Here is a 15,212-nt window from a genome sequence, read left to right as displayed (position 1 = left end):
TCTTTGGGGGGAAGGCCCGTCACAGTTGTGCAAGGATATTTCCCGATCTCTCTCTGACGGGCTAAGCGACTCCGGATCTTCTCCTGCAATCGTCCAGGAAGAAGAGACCAGTGATGGGGGAGAAAAGAAAGTGGCTTCGTACTCCTGTTGCGGGCCCTTTCGAGGTGGCCCTCCCACGAGAGTTACCGCTAAAAAAGGAAAACGACCGAGAAGAGAGATCCTCGAGCTCGTTCCGCCCCTTTAAAGGGAACGTGAAGTGGCGCTCCTCCAAACACCAGTTAAGGGTGCCGAGCTCCGGGGATTTTGCGGAGGCCTGGACTCACATCGACACAGACCCTTGGTCGATGTCGGTTCTTCAGGAAGGGAGCTCTCATTCCTTTCCTGGACAATCCTCCCCTTGACGTCAACTTCCGAGGGAATTGTCCGCCAATTACAGGACCCTGTGTTGAAAGATACTCTTCAACAAATGGGGTATCAGATGTGGGACAAGAGAGCTATAGAACTTGTGCTGGATCAAAGCTCCCCGGGGTTTTACCAATCGTCTTTTCTTGGTTGCTAAAGTCCTCGGGGGCTGAGCCCAGTTCTGTGATGTCCAGCGCTCTGAACAAGTTTTTCAAAAACAGGCGGTTCGCCATGGAAACCTCTGCTTCAGTCCTGGCGGCTCTTCCGCCAGGGTGAATTGGATGGTGTTTCTGGATCTCCATCCAGGACGCCTAGTTTCACGTCCCGATCCATCCTTCGTCGAGAAGTACCTCCGTTTCATGACGGGGTGAAGGCTCTTCCAATTCAGAGCCTTTTGCTTTCGGCCTTTCGACGGCGCCTCAGGTTTTCACGAACCGTTTGCAAAATGTGGCGAGATGGCTTTCATCTGAAAGGTGAAATCAATATATCTCTATACCTAGACGACTGGCTTATCAGAGCAAAGTCGGGAGGAACAGTGTTGTGGAGACCGAGACTGTGACACTAAACCCTAATAAAGAATTTAAGGATTACTCGTGAACCTCGAGAAGTCCCCAACTAGATCCCCGCCAGAACTTGGTCTATCTGGGGATTCGGATGGATTCTCGGGGTTTTCGAGTATTTCCTTCTCAAGAGAGACTAGCCGGAAGGTTTTAGAAAAGAGTCTCTCTCTTCCTAAGGACGGAACGAACTTCGGCGAGGGAACTGGTTGAGCCTGTTAGGGGAACCCTTTTCCTCGCTCGAGCAGTTTTCTTTCATCTAGGACGACTTCATCTTTTCATCTCCGTCCTCATTTCATTCTTCCTCAGAAGTTCGTGGAAACAGGAAGACAGGACTCCTCTCGGACTTCTCCCATTCCAGATCTGATAAAGACGGCATCAAGAATGGTGGTTACTCGCACTGAGGGAAAGCACAGGTACTTCCCTGGAAATACAGAGCCCTCGCCACAACCTTGTATTGGTTTCCGACGCGTCGGAAAAAGGTTGGGTAGTCAACTTTGGGAAAGAGAGAAGTGTCAGCACTTGGAATGCTCTTCAGTGTCCTGCACATAAAACTGCCAAAGAACTGCTAGCTGTACACCTAGTCTAAAGACTTCGACCGTTAGTAAATGCAACAAAATAGTACAGTGAATGCGGACAATACAACTCGCTCTGGGCATACATTCGGAAGCAAGGATGTACTCACTCGTATGCCCTTTACGAACTCACAAGAGACTGCTGTTGTGGACATCCCAAAGGAACATCTCGCTCTTGACGAGGTTTCGTTCCAGGAGTAAGGAACGTACGAGCTGACAGGCCTTATCAAGCGGAACCAGGTCCTTCATACCGAGTGGACCCTCGCACTATACAGACGTTTTGCCTCAAGCTCTGTCTCTTTGGGGACTCCTCATGTCGACCTCCTTTGCCACGTTCCTCTCTAGGAGACTTGGAAGTCTTCTTTTCATTAGTAGAAATCCCAGAGCTCAGCAGTAGAAGACGCCTTTTCTACTAGATTGTTCTCAGGTAGACGTTTTACTCATTTCCCCATTCAAGATTCTAGGACAGTACTCAGGAAGTTTGTGACTTCAAAGGGGACAAGAATGACGCCTGATAGCCCCCTTTTGGTCCAGCTCACGATGGTTTCCAGAGGTACTGGAGTGGATAGTATACTTCCCCAGATCCCTTCCACAAAAGGAGGGATCTTCGCAGACAGCCACACTTCGAGAAAGGTTTCATTCATAACTCACCCTCTCGCTCTGACTGTCCTTTCGAGCTATCGAAAGACTTGTCAGAGCGAGAGGCTTTTTCTAGTAAAGCAGCAGCTCGAGTCGCTAGAGCCAGGAAACTTCCACTATCCGGGTTTACCAATCCAAGTGGGAAGTTTTTTAGAAGGTGGGGTAAGTCCAAAGGAAATTTGTCCCCCTCCTCCAGTACCTCTGTAACGAATAGCTGCTTTTCTGTTTTATTTCTGAGGAAAATCGCAGCTCTCCGTAGCCACGATAAAGGGCTATAGGAAGTATGCGATCGGCCGTCTTTAGAATATAGGCCTAGATTTGGGAAACAATAATTGGGGGGGGGGGATCTGCATGATCTGATTAGGTCGTTTGAGACCAAGAAAGTCTAGAATGACTTCTCCCCCTAACTGAATCTGGACGTTTGTGAAGTTCTCTTAGCTTCAGATAGATTTTGAAACGCCTACTTTGGCCTCGTTTCGTGATATAAAACGAGAAAATGTTTATTCCTTTTGTCACTGGCAACGGCAAAAAGGGTTAGCGACTGCACGCCTTAGTGACAAAGTTCGGGTTCAATATATTTCAGCCATCTGTTCCTTCAAGGATTATTCTTAGCGAAGATTAAAAATCCTTCGAACCCTGGCCGAGAAACCTTCGAAGTAAAAGGATTATCGAGTCTCTGTCGACGAGGGAAACCGGAGAGGTCTCTTTTGCCCCGTAAGGGCATTAAAGTTTTACTTCAAGAAAATAAGGAACAGTTTGGGAGGTTCTAGACAAGGCCTGTGGTCTCAGTGAGGATCCATCAAGACCTATGTCCTAAGAAGTCATTAGCCTTTTTTGTCCAGGACCGTAATTATGGAACGCTCATACACGCTTTCACTGGACGATTCCTTAAAACTCCTGAGAGTAAAGAAGGCTCATGAAGTGAGAGCAGTTGGCGACGTCTTCTCTCTTTTCATAGAAATATGTCGCTGAACGAATCTCGTGAAGCGACATTTGGAGATGTAATTTCTGTGTTTTGGCGGCTCACTATTTGAAGGACGTGCGTGTGACCTATGAAAAATGTTTTTCATTAGGTCCTTTTTGTGTTCCCTGCGGGCACAATCCTTGTTACAGGGCTTTAAAACCATCTTAAATATATATGTTTCTAGACTTTTCTGCTGAACAAGTGCAGTTGTCGACACAACCCAATCCGGCTAAGTCACTTCAGTTCAGTAAGGAACTCTGGTGATATCTTGTGTTAATAGATAAAATTTTTTTTTTTTTTAAATTATTGTGTGCTTGTGCATTGTGGTTTGAGTTACGGGTTGTTGCGAAGAGTTTGGGGATGAACTCTGAGACCCATTTTTATACTACATGGTGGTTAGGATCAGGTGGTCGGATTGATTGTTTTGCTCCTTAATAAGGTGTGTTTTCATGTAAGTATCAGCAACCCATTGACAACAGTCCTTTCAGTCAGAGCTCTTCCCGAAGTACGTGGATAAGACCCTTCGGCAGACCCACCAAGAATTCTTGGCCATAGATCACATATCTCGCTAAAGTTTCTTGAGGTGATGCAGACTACGGGGAAAACAACCCGACGAAGTCTACACCTATCAGGTAAGGACACCAAGGTTTTTAATTTATACCTACAACAGATGTTGTTTACCTTTCTATTCGAGTAGTAGCGGTTCCTTACCCTCACGAAGGGTGCACTCAGCTATTTATATCTGCCAGGTAAGTTGAATTGTATGAAAATGATAATTGTTATAATACAATAACGTTTCATACAATACTTATCACTGGCAGATATATACGATTGGGTTAGGGCCCCCCCAAGCCTCCCCGCAAGGAGACAGGTGAAGAGAAAATATATGAGTAGAAAACGGAATGGTCCTAATTCCATGCCGCCCAGGGCAGCGTAGAACTCATCCTGACCTACCTGTTAGCGAGTGCGCGAAATTTGAATTTCTGTCGAGACGACGGAGTCTTGCTATGTATTATCTGCCAGGTAAGTATGTAATGAAACTTTTTGTATTATAACATATCATTTATTTAGTATGAAAACTTTATCTTATCACTGTGCTATAGATCCTGACTTTTAGCTTGATTGGTATTTTCTTATCACATACTACTCCAGCTACCCCTCTCCTCCCATGCAGATTTTATCCCACTGTCAACTTCAGCCTCATCCTCCCTCTTGGCTAAATTAGATCCTAAGTACTTAAACTTTTCCACCTATTTTATAATCGAGCCTCTTCTTTCTAGTATTACTATCTGTCTCTTATCTTCTCTACTGCTCACCAAAACCTCTGTTGTATTCACATACCTTTAAGCCATCCCTTTCTAAAGACTCCTGCCACTCTCCAACCCTTCTCTGTAGGTCTTCCTCATTTTCAGCAGTAATCACCAGATCATCAGCCTACAACTCCCACAACTCTTCATTCTTGATCTCTCTACTTAACACATCCATGACCAGCACAAACGAAAATGGGCTTAATGCTGACCTCTGATGTAATCCAACACTTAACTTCAGAGTTTACGGTTTTCCCAACTGTAATATTACTTTTGTGCTCGTTCTTTGATATATCATTTTGATCAGCCTAAGCAACTTTTCTGGGACTTTCCCTGGTGCATTACCATTCTTCATTTTACTTTTTTGTTCTCTTCACTTCTGTACCCTGTATCTCAACACTGGTTCCTCTACCCTCTGTGCTTCCCCCTTCTCCTCTCACACATTTTCAGTATTTAAAAGTTGCTCAAAATACTCTCTCCATCTCTTCTTAATGTCTTCATCCCTATGCAATATATTTCCATCTCTATCCTGATGACACCTAATTTACCCAAATCCTGTCTCTGCCTTTTCCTCAAGTGTGAAATCTTACAGATATCCTTTTCTCCTCTTGTTCCAAGACTTTCATTTAACTGCTCTGCCGCACTTCCAATAGCCATACCTACCCGCCTCCACGCATCTCCTTCCTCTTCTCTGTACTGTTCCTCTGCACCCTGTGTATGCCTTACTTTCCAGTCCTTAAATAAAACCATTTGTAATTTTTTTCTATGCTTTTCTCTTGTCTTTCTCTGAAGATACCTCAGTGGAAAGTTCATATGTGAAGAGGAATGATTATACTATCCATGTAAAGTAAGACCCATTTATTTTTTTATTTCTTTCATTACTCAGAAAATTGGTTCGGTAGTGAATACAATGTTTAATTTTTGTTAAGCCTCTCAGTAAAGAAGAGGTTAAGCCTTGCTGTTACTCATAGTAATTTCTGCTTTTGTAAGATTGTGATGTCATGGCTAGTTCCTATGATGACAGTTTCAATCGTTCAACTCTGCTTTTGGGAATTCTTCACGGTTTATTCTCATGTACATTTACCGTGGTGAGGCTCTCCGGTTGCATTAGAAGTCAAAGAAGAGAATCTTTTTGTCATCAACATCTTCGCCTTCTACTAGAGGTGCTGTCCCTTGTTTATGGACTTGGGTGGGTTTGCTTTTTGTCGTTGGTTTCTCTCCAAGACAATACAACACACAACACCAGTTGCATGGTTTCTTTGGATATGGCAAGTTGAAGAGGAAATCTGTCTCGCCAATACTATTTCTGGGAATATTTCCCTAACTATATTGGTTTTGCCACTTTACTTATGCGATGTGGAGACTACCTACAAAAACTGCAGTATGTTAGGTCCCTTTTCAGTGGCTGGCGTGGTATTGGGGGAGGAAGGATAGGAACGTATCTTTTATTTCTCTATTTCTTTGCCTTGACTCAGGTGATTGAGTTGTGAGAAGTCTGGCGGTACTGTGTACCTAGAGTAATCACCAGTCCTTATTAATGGAAGGGTAGTAGTTTTTATGGGATGTGCAGGTAACAAAGTTATCTGGTCGATTTTCTTGTACTGTACCCAGGGCAGGGCCATTTCTTTGTTATGATGCTTTGGCAACCATAGGAGCACTCCTCGGTTGCAAAGTAGCCAGTAAAGTAGAGGCAATCCGCAACTTTACTGCTGTGCCACTACATGTTGAAGATAAGCACTGACCAGAGGCAGTATCCTCCTGCTTAGCGCTGTCACGGGGTAAGGTTACAACAAACATTTTACCAATGCTGGCTGTCTTTTCTATTTCAAATTTGTCTTCATTAATGAGAGTTTTTGAGTAGTTTGTGGGATTCAGCAATGTAATTACTTAGTAAGTTACTTATATGAAAATTAGATTTTTACAATAAATAAGGTGTGATACTTAACAGATAATGACACGATCAGAGCCCTCCTGCCCTCGCCTCCCCTCCCATGGACGTAAAGCATGAGTGAATTGAGCTCCTGAGCTGTGTTGTACCTATTCTTCCCCAAAAGTGAGCATGGTCAGTTACCTACATGAGAACAATGGAGCGCTACCACAGAATTAAAAAAAGAAACAAAAAAAAACTTAAAACTGCTTTGAAAGTATGAAGTAATAGCAATGTAATTACTTGGTATAAGTATATATACAACCTTATTTTAGTATAAGAATGTCATTGCAGTGCTGAATGACCCAATAGGTCCTAGCACATGGCCTTTGGCCCAAATTCTATATTTTTATAATGTACTTATTTTAGAGAAAACTTATTTTGGATGTTAAAAGACCCAATGCATGGTTAAAGCTCCACCATATTGGGGAATAGTATAGTATTTGTAAAACACATGTGTAATAATTTTTATATGAATGCACTATAACATTGATTTACATGGTTTTATTTTAGGCAAAAGAAAAGACAAGAAGCTTAAAAAAAGGACATCCTCAGCTATGTCTCCTGGGCTTGATAAAACTCTAGATGATAGCTTCGAGGGAAATACTCACGGAAAAAAGAAAAAGAAGAGTGGTGCCTTGTCTGCTATGGGAGTGATGAGCCCAAACTCTGGAGATGTATTTGAAAATAAGAAACACAGCAAGAAGAATAGTCTATCATCAGCTGCTCCTGAGCTGAGTGAAAGCTTTGTAGAATTAGGAGGTAGGCAGCATTAACAAGTGTGATTGTTTAAAGGTGAAACTGTGTTATTCACAAATTAGCTGGACAGTTTCTAACCTAATGATGAAAATTATTGATATACTATATTAGTCATGTGCAGGGCTTGCTTAGTATCCTGTGAAAGTAAAAAAAAATTGTTTGTTAATTTGGTTAAGTGTACTTGTTCACAATTGTGTAGAAATAATGAACATGTAGCCTGTTTGTTCATACGCGAACAAACCTTCGGTCTTAACAATAGGATAATTTCTAGCGCCTAGCTGGATCCGGTTAAAAAGCAGATGAAAGCAAGGAATCTGGTGATATATGGCAACGCATGAGTAGATCGGGTGAAGAGTGGTCAAACACAAATCATCTATGCCAGTCTTTTCTGAACCGCCTGGGCGAGAGTTGTGTTTTCCTCTCTTGGCCTTTTCCTGGTTCATTGCCAGTTTCATTTCTCTTAGTGTGTGTGTGTGTGTTTTTACCTGGTATTATGGCAGCCTCTGCTCCTTCTCGGCATCAGCGTATGTGCCTCGGAGTTCCTGGGTTCCCGTGTTCTCGTTTTTTGGCTTCGACAGAGACAGACCCTCACATCACATGCAGTAGGTGTCGTTCGAATTTTTGTATGATTACGAATCCTTGTATGGAATGCTGGGTATGGCCTAAGGAGCAGTGGAGGAAGTTTTATGGTAAGAGGGAACATCGGAGTCTCCACTCTTCCTACTTGGGAGGGCTTTGCTCCTATTCCCGATGTTTAATCTTCTGCAGTAGTCAACCCCCATAGTAGCGTTGTCCCTGCATCTCCCTCCTTTTCTTCCATTGATTCGTCGATTGAAGTATCGGGAGGTCGCCAGGGTATTTTTTGTAATGTAGCCCCCTCTTCCTCGGGAGCTTTTTCAGTTCCCGAGAAGCAAGGTTTTTTCATCATTCTCTTCTCTTCCAGAGTCGGAGGCGTCCAAAATGGCGGCAATTATCCCATATATCATTATATGTCACTCAGGTTCTGAGTGGTTAGATATTAGTGTATCTAGCTTTTCAACGGGCTTCAGTCCCTCTCCAAGAACTATTTCTTTTGAGAGCTGGACTGGTGGGTAGGCCCCCAGCTGGTCTAGAATGTCTTATACCTTCCTCCAAGTATGAGTGTATCCTATTTTTAAGACCGAGGGTTTGTTCGCTTAAGACAATTTGTATTTTTCATAGCTACAAACCTGAGGTCTTAACGTTATACTGCCCACTTCTAGCTGCCCCTCCATTTGTTAAGTTATCCTGAGATGGGAAAGACTGGCATAGATGATCAGTGTTTGACCACTCTTCACCTGATCTACGCTAGAGTTGCCAGATATCACAAGATTCCTTGCTTTCATCTGCTTTTAACCGGATCCAGCTAGGCGCTAGAAATTATCCTTTTGTTAAGACCTCAGGTTTGTAGCTATGATAAATACAAATTGTCTTAGAAAATTTTTCATTTTTCAAAGAAAGTTGAATAAGTACAAGCGTTCATTCTGAGTTTCAACCACGTAGGCTGTTTTACCTTTACTTACTGCACTATCCAGTATGGTTGAGTCATCAGGTAGTAAAACTTGACACTTCAGTCTTTCAGGTCGGTGAAAATCCCTCAAAACTTAAAACTTAAAAAGATGGGGTTTTACACACACAAATTAGTTTAATGGGCAAAAAAAATATTGTGCTGCCACCAATTCTGTATAAATATTTGTGTAACATCAGAGGACATACATATTATTTGTCACAATAGCTTCCCTCCTTCCAGCTAACTTGTATTTTAACTGGATCCATGAGACAATTGACTTTATAAAAAAGTTAGCCTTTTTGACTTTATCAAAAAGTTAGCCTTTTTGTGTTGGAGGAATGAAAAATGGACAAATACTACTGTCTATTTTCATAAAACATATGACAAAGACCAGTTTACATCTGAAGTACAGTAGTGAGGTAAGGATGTTTGTCTTTGTCATTCTTTGCTCTCTCTCTTTCGTGTAATTCAAGTTCATAACCCTCTGTAAAATTTGATTGTGTTGATTATGTTAATTAGTAAGTATAGGGCATGCAAATTTATACAAGGTTTCAGTGAATGTTGTACAGTTGAGTAGATTTTAGGTAGTTGTGTTGTGTGTTTTGTGGTTTACAGGGTTTTTGCAAACTGTAGGCATTACCTTAGGTTCTGTGCAGCATGTCTTTGGCCCCTAGCTGCAACCCCTTTTTGTTCCTTTTATTGTATCTCCATTCATATTCTCTTTCTTCCAACTTACTCTCAACCCTCTCCTAACAATGGATTCATAGTGCAACTGTGAGGTTTACTTCCTGTTACACCCGTCAAACCGTATACTGTCAATTTCCATTTTATAGCTGAATGACCTCATAGGTCCCAGTGCTTAGCCTATGGCCAAAATTCTATATTCAGTTCAATACCATATGAAATAACAGTATTGCTGCAATATATTTTAACAACCATGACATTACAGTACAAAAATTGTATTGTACAGAGGGATACCTAGTAGGTGGCCAGTATTTTTCATCTAAAATCCCTAGATACGTGCTGAACCTACCTCCCTTCAACCTTAGGCATTAAAAGTAAGTGCTTCTGTAGTAGTTGGCACTTTTTACATAAGAGAGCACTGTTGTTGAGGTTGTTCCTGTAGTACCAAATGTTAGTCTGGAAATTAGCGCTGGTAACGCTATTGGTTTTTGAGACTATGCTATGATAGCAAGCTTACTGCTCTTTAGTGTGAACACAAATGACTGAAGTTCTGAGAGGCAGTGATAGGGTGTGTATCTCATTAGTATTCAGGAAGTCCAAGGCCAGTTTATATAAGACTACGTTTTAGTGCTCTCATGTCTCTTGAGGATGAATCAGGTGGTTGTTATTGCAAGTTGTTCAATGAACATATACAATCTGCTCATCATAACCACATGCCTAATAGGGCAAGTTTTACCATCCTCTTGTCTTCAAGTGGTTAGGGTTATTAGCCAACAGTGTTTCTGTTGTGCAGCTGAAAGAGGCTCAATATTCTTTGACCTATAACCACAAGAGTAATACACTGCTCCCTGCTTTTATGTGAGAGAGAGAGAGAGAGGAGAGAGAGTAGAGAAGAGAGAGAGAGAGAGAGAGAGCGAGAGAGAGAGAGAGAGAGAGAGAGAGGGTGGGGGGGGGGGGGGGGAGGGGGGGGGTGGGGGGGGGGGGGGGGGGAGAGAGGGGGGGGGGGGGGCTGGGGGGGGGGGGGGGGGGGGGGGGGGCAGGCTGCACTGAATGCTTGGGGAGGAGAACTGAAGGGCACTATGGCTGGGACGAGAATGTTAATAATTGCCATGTGTATGAAATTCTGATTTTAAATATTTTTTACGGTGATTAGAGAAACATCAACAGTGATAAAATGATAAAATATTCTCCTGTGTACTGTTATAACATGTGAGATAATCATAGTCAGCTAAACTTGTAATGAAATACAGTACAATAAATTAGACAAGCAAAAAATATGGCAACCATCCTCCATGATCTGTTTGAACTTGTTGGATTATTTTTTATGTTTATGGTACAATAATTGATATGAGAGAGAGAGATTATCTTTCCTGTTATGGCTGCAGGCAAAACTATATTTCGTGACTGAATAGTACATTTATGGTAAATAATTAGTTATTGTACTAATTACAGAACCGTTCTATAATATTAAATTGTTTTAGTATGATAATTTAAGGTATATTTTTGTTTTATTTATTTATTTGTCAGTTATAGCCAGTGGCAAGCATTTTTAGAGGGGATTATTGTATTTTTGCATTTTGCATTTCCGCGCCACTTCTGGAACCTATTCCTGCATAAAAGAGGGTGGGAGAACTGTACATTCTTTGGAATGCGATGCTCACCAATTGGGTGTGTTATGAATTGCAGTAAGTGGGGTCCATCAGCACTTCTTTGCATGTCTTTTGATGTTGATGATGTGTGTCGTGAGTGCAGTACACTGCCAGTGACCAGGTGTGTTACCCTGCAAAGCGCCCCCACATAGGCCATCTGCCTCTGTTGGTGTTGAGGCTGCACTGCTCATTTGGAAAGCTGAGCATTACTGTGATAACCTGTCTTCCCACATTCTTATCAGTCTAGTACGACTTACACTTCAATGTGGGAATACTTGGCACCGTATATTACGGGAATACCCAGCTCAGTACCTTCCAGATAGAAAGTGCTACTGTAGTGTTTTCTGCTGATATTACTAGGAGGCCCTCCGCAGGTATTCTGCTGCTGCAAGTTTTAGCCAACCATCGTGGAATGTTGGTGTAGTGGCACCCTCCTCTTATTGAGCAGAGGCTGTCTTAGCTTTTCAATAGTTTTAGGTCAGTTTCTTTTGGATGTTTTCAGCTAGCTCTTATTTTATTCAGAAGAGACCAAATTCTACACAGGTATCTTTTTAATGAAGCTCTTGACTGGGTTTGGAAGATAATTAATTTAAAGACATAAAAATTCCTCAGATCGCATCAGTGGCTGAACCCTATGCTCACCTTTAGCCTGAAAAGCTGTTCCAGGGATTCACACTTCTAGTAGTTGCTGGTATGGATGCTGTCCTCTTAGATGTAGACGAGGATGTAGGGCAAGACTGTTGTAGATAGGCCCATGACAACTTGCAGATTTCTCTTTACCAGATGCCAGATCTAGACAGTATAAATGGGTAGGCTGTTCCACATAAACTCAACAGGTACCACCTACTGTGGAGGGTTTCTTGAAAGAAATAGCTAGTAGTTAGGATGAGAAGAGACCCAAGTAGGCTAGAGATTATTGACATTTCTGTAACCAATTTATTTAATATGTCACGTACTGTGAAAAATCATAATTCCATTTTAAAATGATACAATTTTGCCTGATCTGCTGTAAAGTGTTTCCAAGCTGCAACATGGATGCATGAAGTCAAGAAAAAGTATAGAAGGAATGAATGAAATTAGTTAGAATATCAGCAGTATTGTGTTTATTAAAATAATAAAACAAATTACAATACAACAGTAATCATTTTTCCTTGACAGTGCCTGCATTTGTTATTCACACAGGCATAAGGTTTACCCAATAGGAATGTGGAAGTAGGTGATAGCAACATTTTTATGTCATCATCTCTTTGATCCTCATCAGTGCTTGCATGTGTGATCAGAATTCAAACAGGTATACATGCCCTTGACAAACCAGATTATATCCTGATAAAAATTTACGAGAGAAACGAAAAGAAAAACTTTAGTAAAAGGTTAACAAAAATATAATAGACTAGTGGATATTTGGAGTGAAAACAGAGGTGATGGAGATCACACTTGTCAACATTTTGTCGTAAGTGCAGTGACAAGCTTTTTGTTTCCTGTTAGTGTAATAGCCCTAGCTTGGTTAGCATAGCCTAGGATAGGAAACCAATATGCTATTAAGCTAGAAAAAAAATAAAGTGAATTCACATTAACTGATGCTTTATAATGATGTGACTAACTAGTAGGCATTTTGTTAACCTGTATAATGATCATGATTATGTGAATAAATTTTGTGGCATTTCTTCAACCTGTATAATCTTTGTAGGTTGTTAGAGTGAAGGAATTTCTGAGCAAGGAAAAAATTCTTGTAAATTGGTTCTTTGTCTGTTATTCTCTGTTGTTAAAAACCACAGTAGTGTAATTGGCAGGGAATGAAATATTCGGTTAAAGCAGTTGTTTACTTAGTTATATTTTCATGTGATTTTTAAAAATTTGTAATTGTTGATAGATTTTTTCTTCTTGTTTTGTTTTGGGTGGCTCCTAGTCCCTTAACGTCGACGAAAATTGTCTGTCGGGTGCCGATTTTGACGTATGGTACGTCGACGATAAAAATTATTTTGTCACTTTGACATAATTTTTGCACCGTTTTATATTAGCCTTTACATGGAGTATTATATGTGAAATTGTGTGCAATTTTATGTAGAATACAACAAAAAACAACCCATGGTTGTAGCTTTTATCAGTTTTGAAATATTTTCATATAAACGATAAGTGCCAAAATTTCTACCTTAGGTCAACTTTGACTACCGAAATGGTCAAAAAACGCAATTGTAAGCTATAACTCTTATATTCTAGTAATATTCAATCATTTACCTTCATTTTGCAACATATTGGAAGTCTCTAGCACAGTATTTTGATTTATGGTGAATTTATGAAAAAAAAACATTTTCCTTACGTCATAGTGGTAACTCATAAATTGTTTCTTCTGATTGTCGTAATGTTTGCACCATTTTAAATTAGCCGTTACGTTAAGTTTTATATATGGAAATGTGCGCAATTTCATGTAGAATACATCTAAAAACAATCCATGGTTGTAGCTTTTATTGGTTTGAAATATTTTCATATAAATAACAATAAGTGGCCAAAAAAATATCCAAACCTTCCGTCCCAACCCCAACCCCTTTTTTTTTCGGAACCTCGAACCCTGAAATTGGTCCAAAACCTAAAAAATGCCCAAAATTTGGGTAAAAGCCTAAAACTTCTTCCTTACATTTTCTAAGTAAATTATTTAAATTAATTTTAAAAACCCTTTTTTTTTTTGCAACAAAATTTGGGGAAAAAGTCCCCTTTCTAAGCACAATATTTTGATTTATAGTGAATTTATAAAAAAAAAAAAAAAAAATTTCCTTACATTCGTGCGGTAACTTCCGAAAAAAATAAGAAATTTTTTTGTCCGATTGTCGTAATGTTGGCACCATTTTAAATTATCCGTTACTTAAAGTTTTATATATGAAAATGTGCGCAATTCATGTAGAATACAACAGAAAATGTTAAATGGTAAAAAAACGGAATTGTAAGCTAAAACTATTACATTCTAGTAATGTTCAATCATTTACCTTTATTTCACAACAAATTGGAAGTGTGTAGCACAATATTTCAATTTATAGTGAATTTATGAAAAAAAAAACATTTTCCTTACGTCCGCGCATTAACTCTTCCGAAAAAAATCAGAAATTTGTTCATCCGATTGTCGTAATGTATGTACCATTTTAAATTAGCTGTTACATAAAGTTTTGTATATGAAAATGTGTGCAATTTCATGTAGAATACATCTAAAAACAACCCATGGTTGTAGCTTTTATCAGTTTTGAAATATTTTCATATAAATAACAATAAATGGCAAAATTTCAACTTTCGGTCAACTTTGATTTGACCGAAATGGTAAAAAAAATGCAATTGTAAGCTAAAACTATTACAATCTATTAGTATTCAATCATTTACCTTTATTTTGCAACAAATTGGAAGTCTCTAGCACAATATTTTGATTTATGGTGAATTTATGAGTTAAACTTTTTCCTTATATCGCACGGTAACTCTTCCGAAAAAATCATAAATTTTTTCGTCTGATTGTCGTAATGTTTGCACCATTTTAAATTAGCCGTTACATAAAGTTTTATATATGAAAATGTGCACAATTTCAAGTAGAATACAATTAAAAACAAGCCATGGTTGTAGCTTTTATCAGTTTTGAAATATTTTCATATAAATAACGATAAATAGAAAATTTTCAACCTTCGGTCAACTTTGACTTTACCGAAATGGTAAAAAAACGCAACTCTAGCACAATATTTTGAATTATGGTGAATTTTTGAAAACTGCTTTTTTTTACGTCCGCGCGTTACGAATTTATGGATCATTTTGTGATAATATTTTCTCTGTGTTGCGTTGATCGTTTTACAATGTGTCATATACCAAAATGATCGTAATTTAGTGTACAATAAAAAAAAATAACTTAGCTTTGCTCACAGCGCGACTTGTATATAATTATATGTGAAATTTTTTTTTCGCGCTGTTATATATCCCAATGTTTATATACGATAATGATATTTTTTTCATTTCTGGTGGTTGCATACTAAACTTCAGACAATGACAAAAAAAGGAGCCAAAAATGAACTCTTAATCTTGAAATCTAAGTGTGCTGTGATTTTTTGAAAAAAACAATTTTTCCGCTTCGGCGCTCACTCGCGAATGCCACCGGTATACGGGAGATGATTTTTAAAATACTGCTTCGGCGTTTAAGGGTTAGTTACATAGGTCATGAGTAGCGGGGTAGCTGCATTAGTAAAGTGATATCAACCT

The 15,212-nt window shown here is 39.7% G+C and overlaps 1 protein-coding gene across 10 annotated transcripts in view; it reads left to right on the top strand.

Annotated features, from left to right (window-relative positions):
* Positions 1–15,212, top strand: part of LOC135225875 (nucleolar transcription factor 1-A-like) — a 176,453-nt gene that overhangs the window by 86,503 nt on the left and 74,738 nt on the right. For all 10 annotated transcript variants that reach the window (XR_010317108.1, XR_010317107.1, XR_010317106.1 and 7 more), the window contains one exon: positions 6,885–7,133. Coding sequence is in view for 7 of the 10 variants with exons in the window: in XM_064265435.1 (XP_064121505.1) it covers positions 6,885–7,133 (249 nt within the window). In the remaining 3 variants the exon portion in view is untranslated. The remainder of the gene's footprint in view (positions 1–6,884; positions 7,134–15,212) is intronic.

This window comes from Macrobrachium nipponense, chromosome 13, assembly GCF_015104395.2.
Source record: "Macrobrachium nipponense isolate FS-2020 chromosome 13, ASM1510439v2, whole genome shotgun sequence".
NCBI classification, from domain to species: domain Eukaryota; kingdom Metazoa; phylum Arthropoda; class Malacostraca; order Decapoda; family Palaemonidae; genus Macrobrachium; species Macrobrachium nipponense.
The sequence above is the reverse complement of the archived record's forward strand: the minus strand, read 5'-3'. Positions and strand labels throughout refer to the sequence as shown.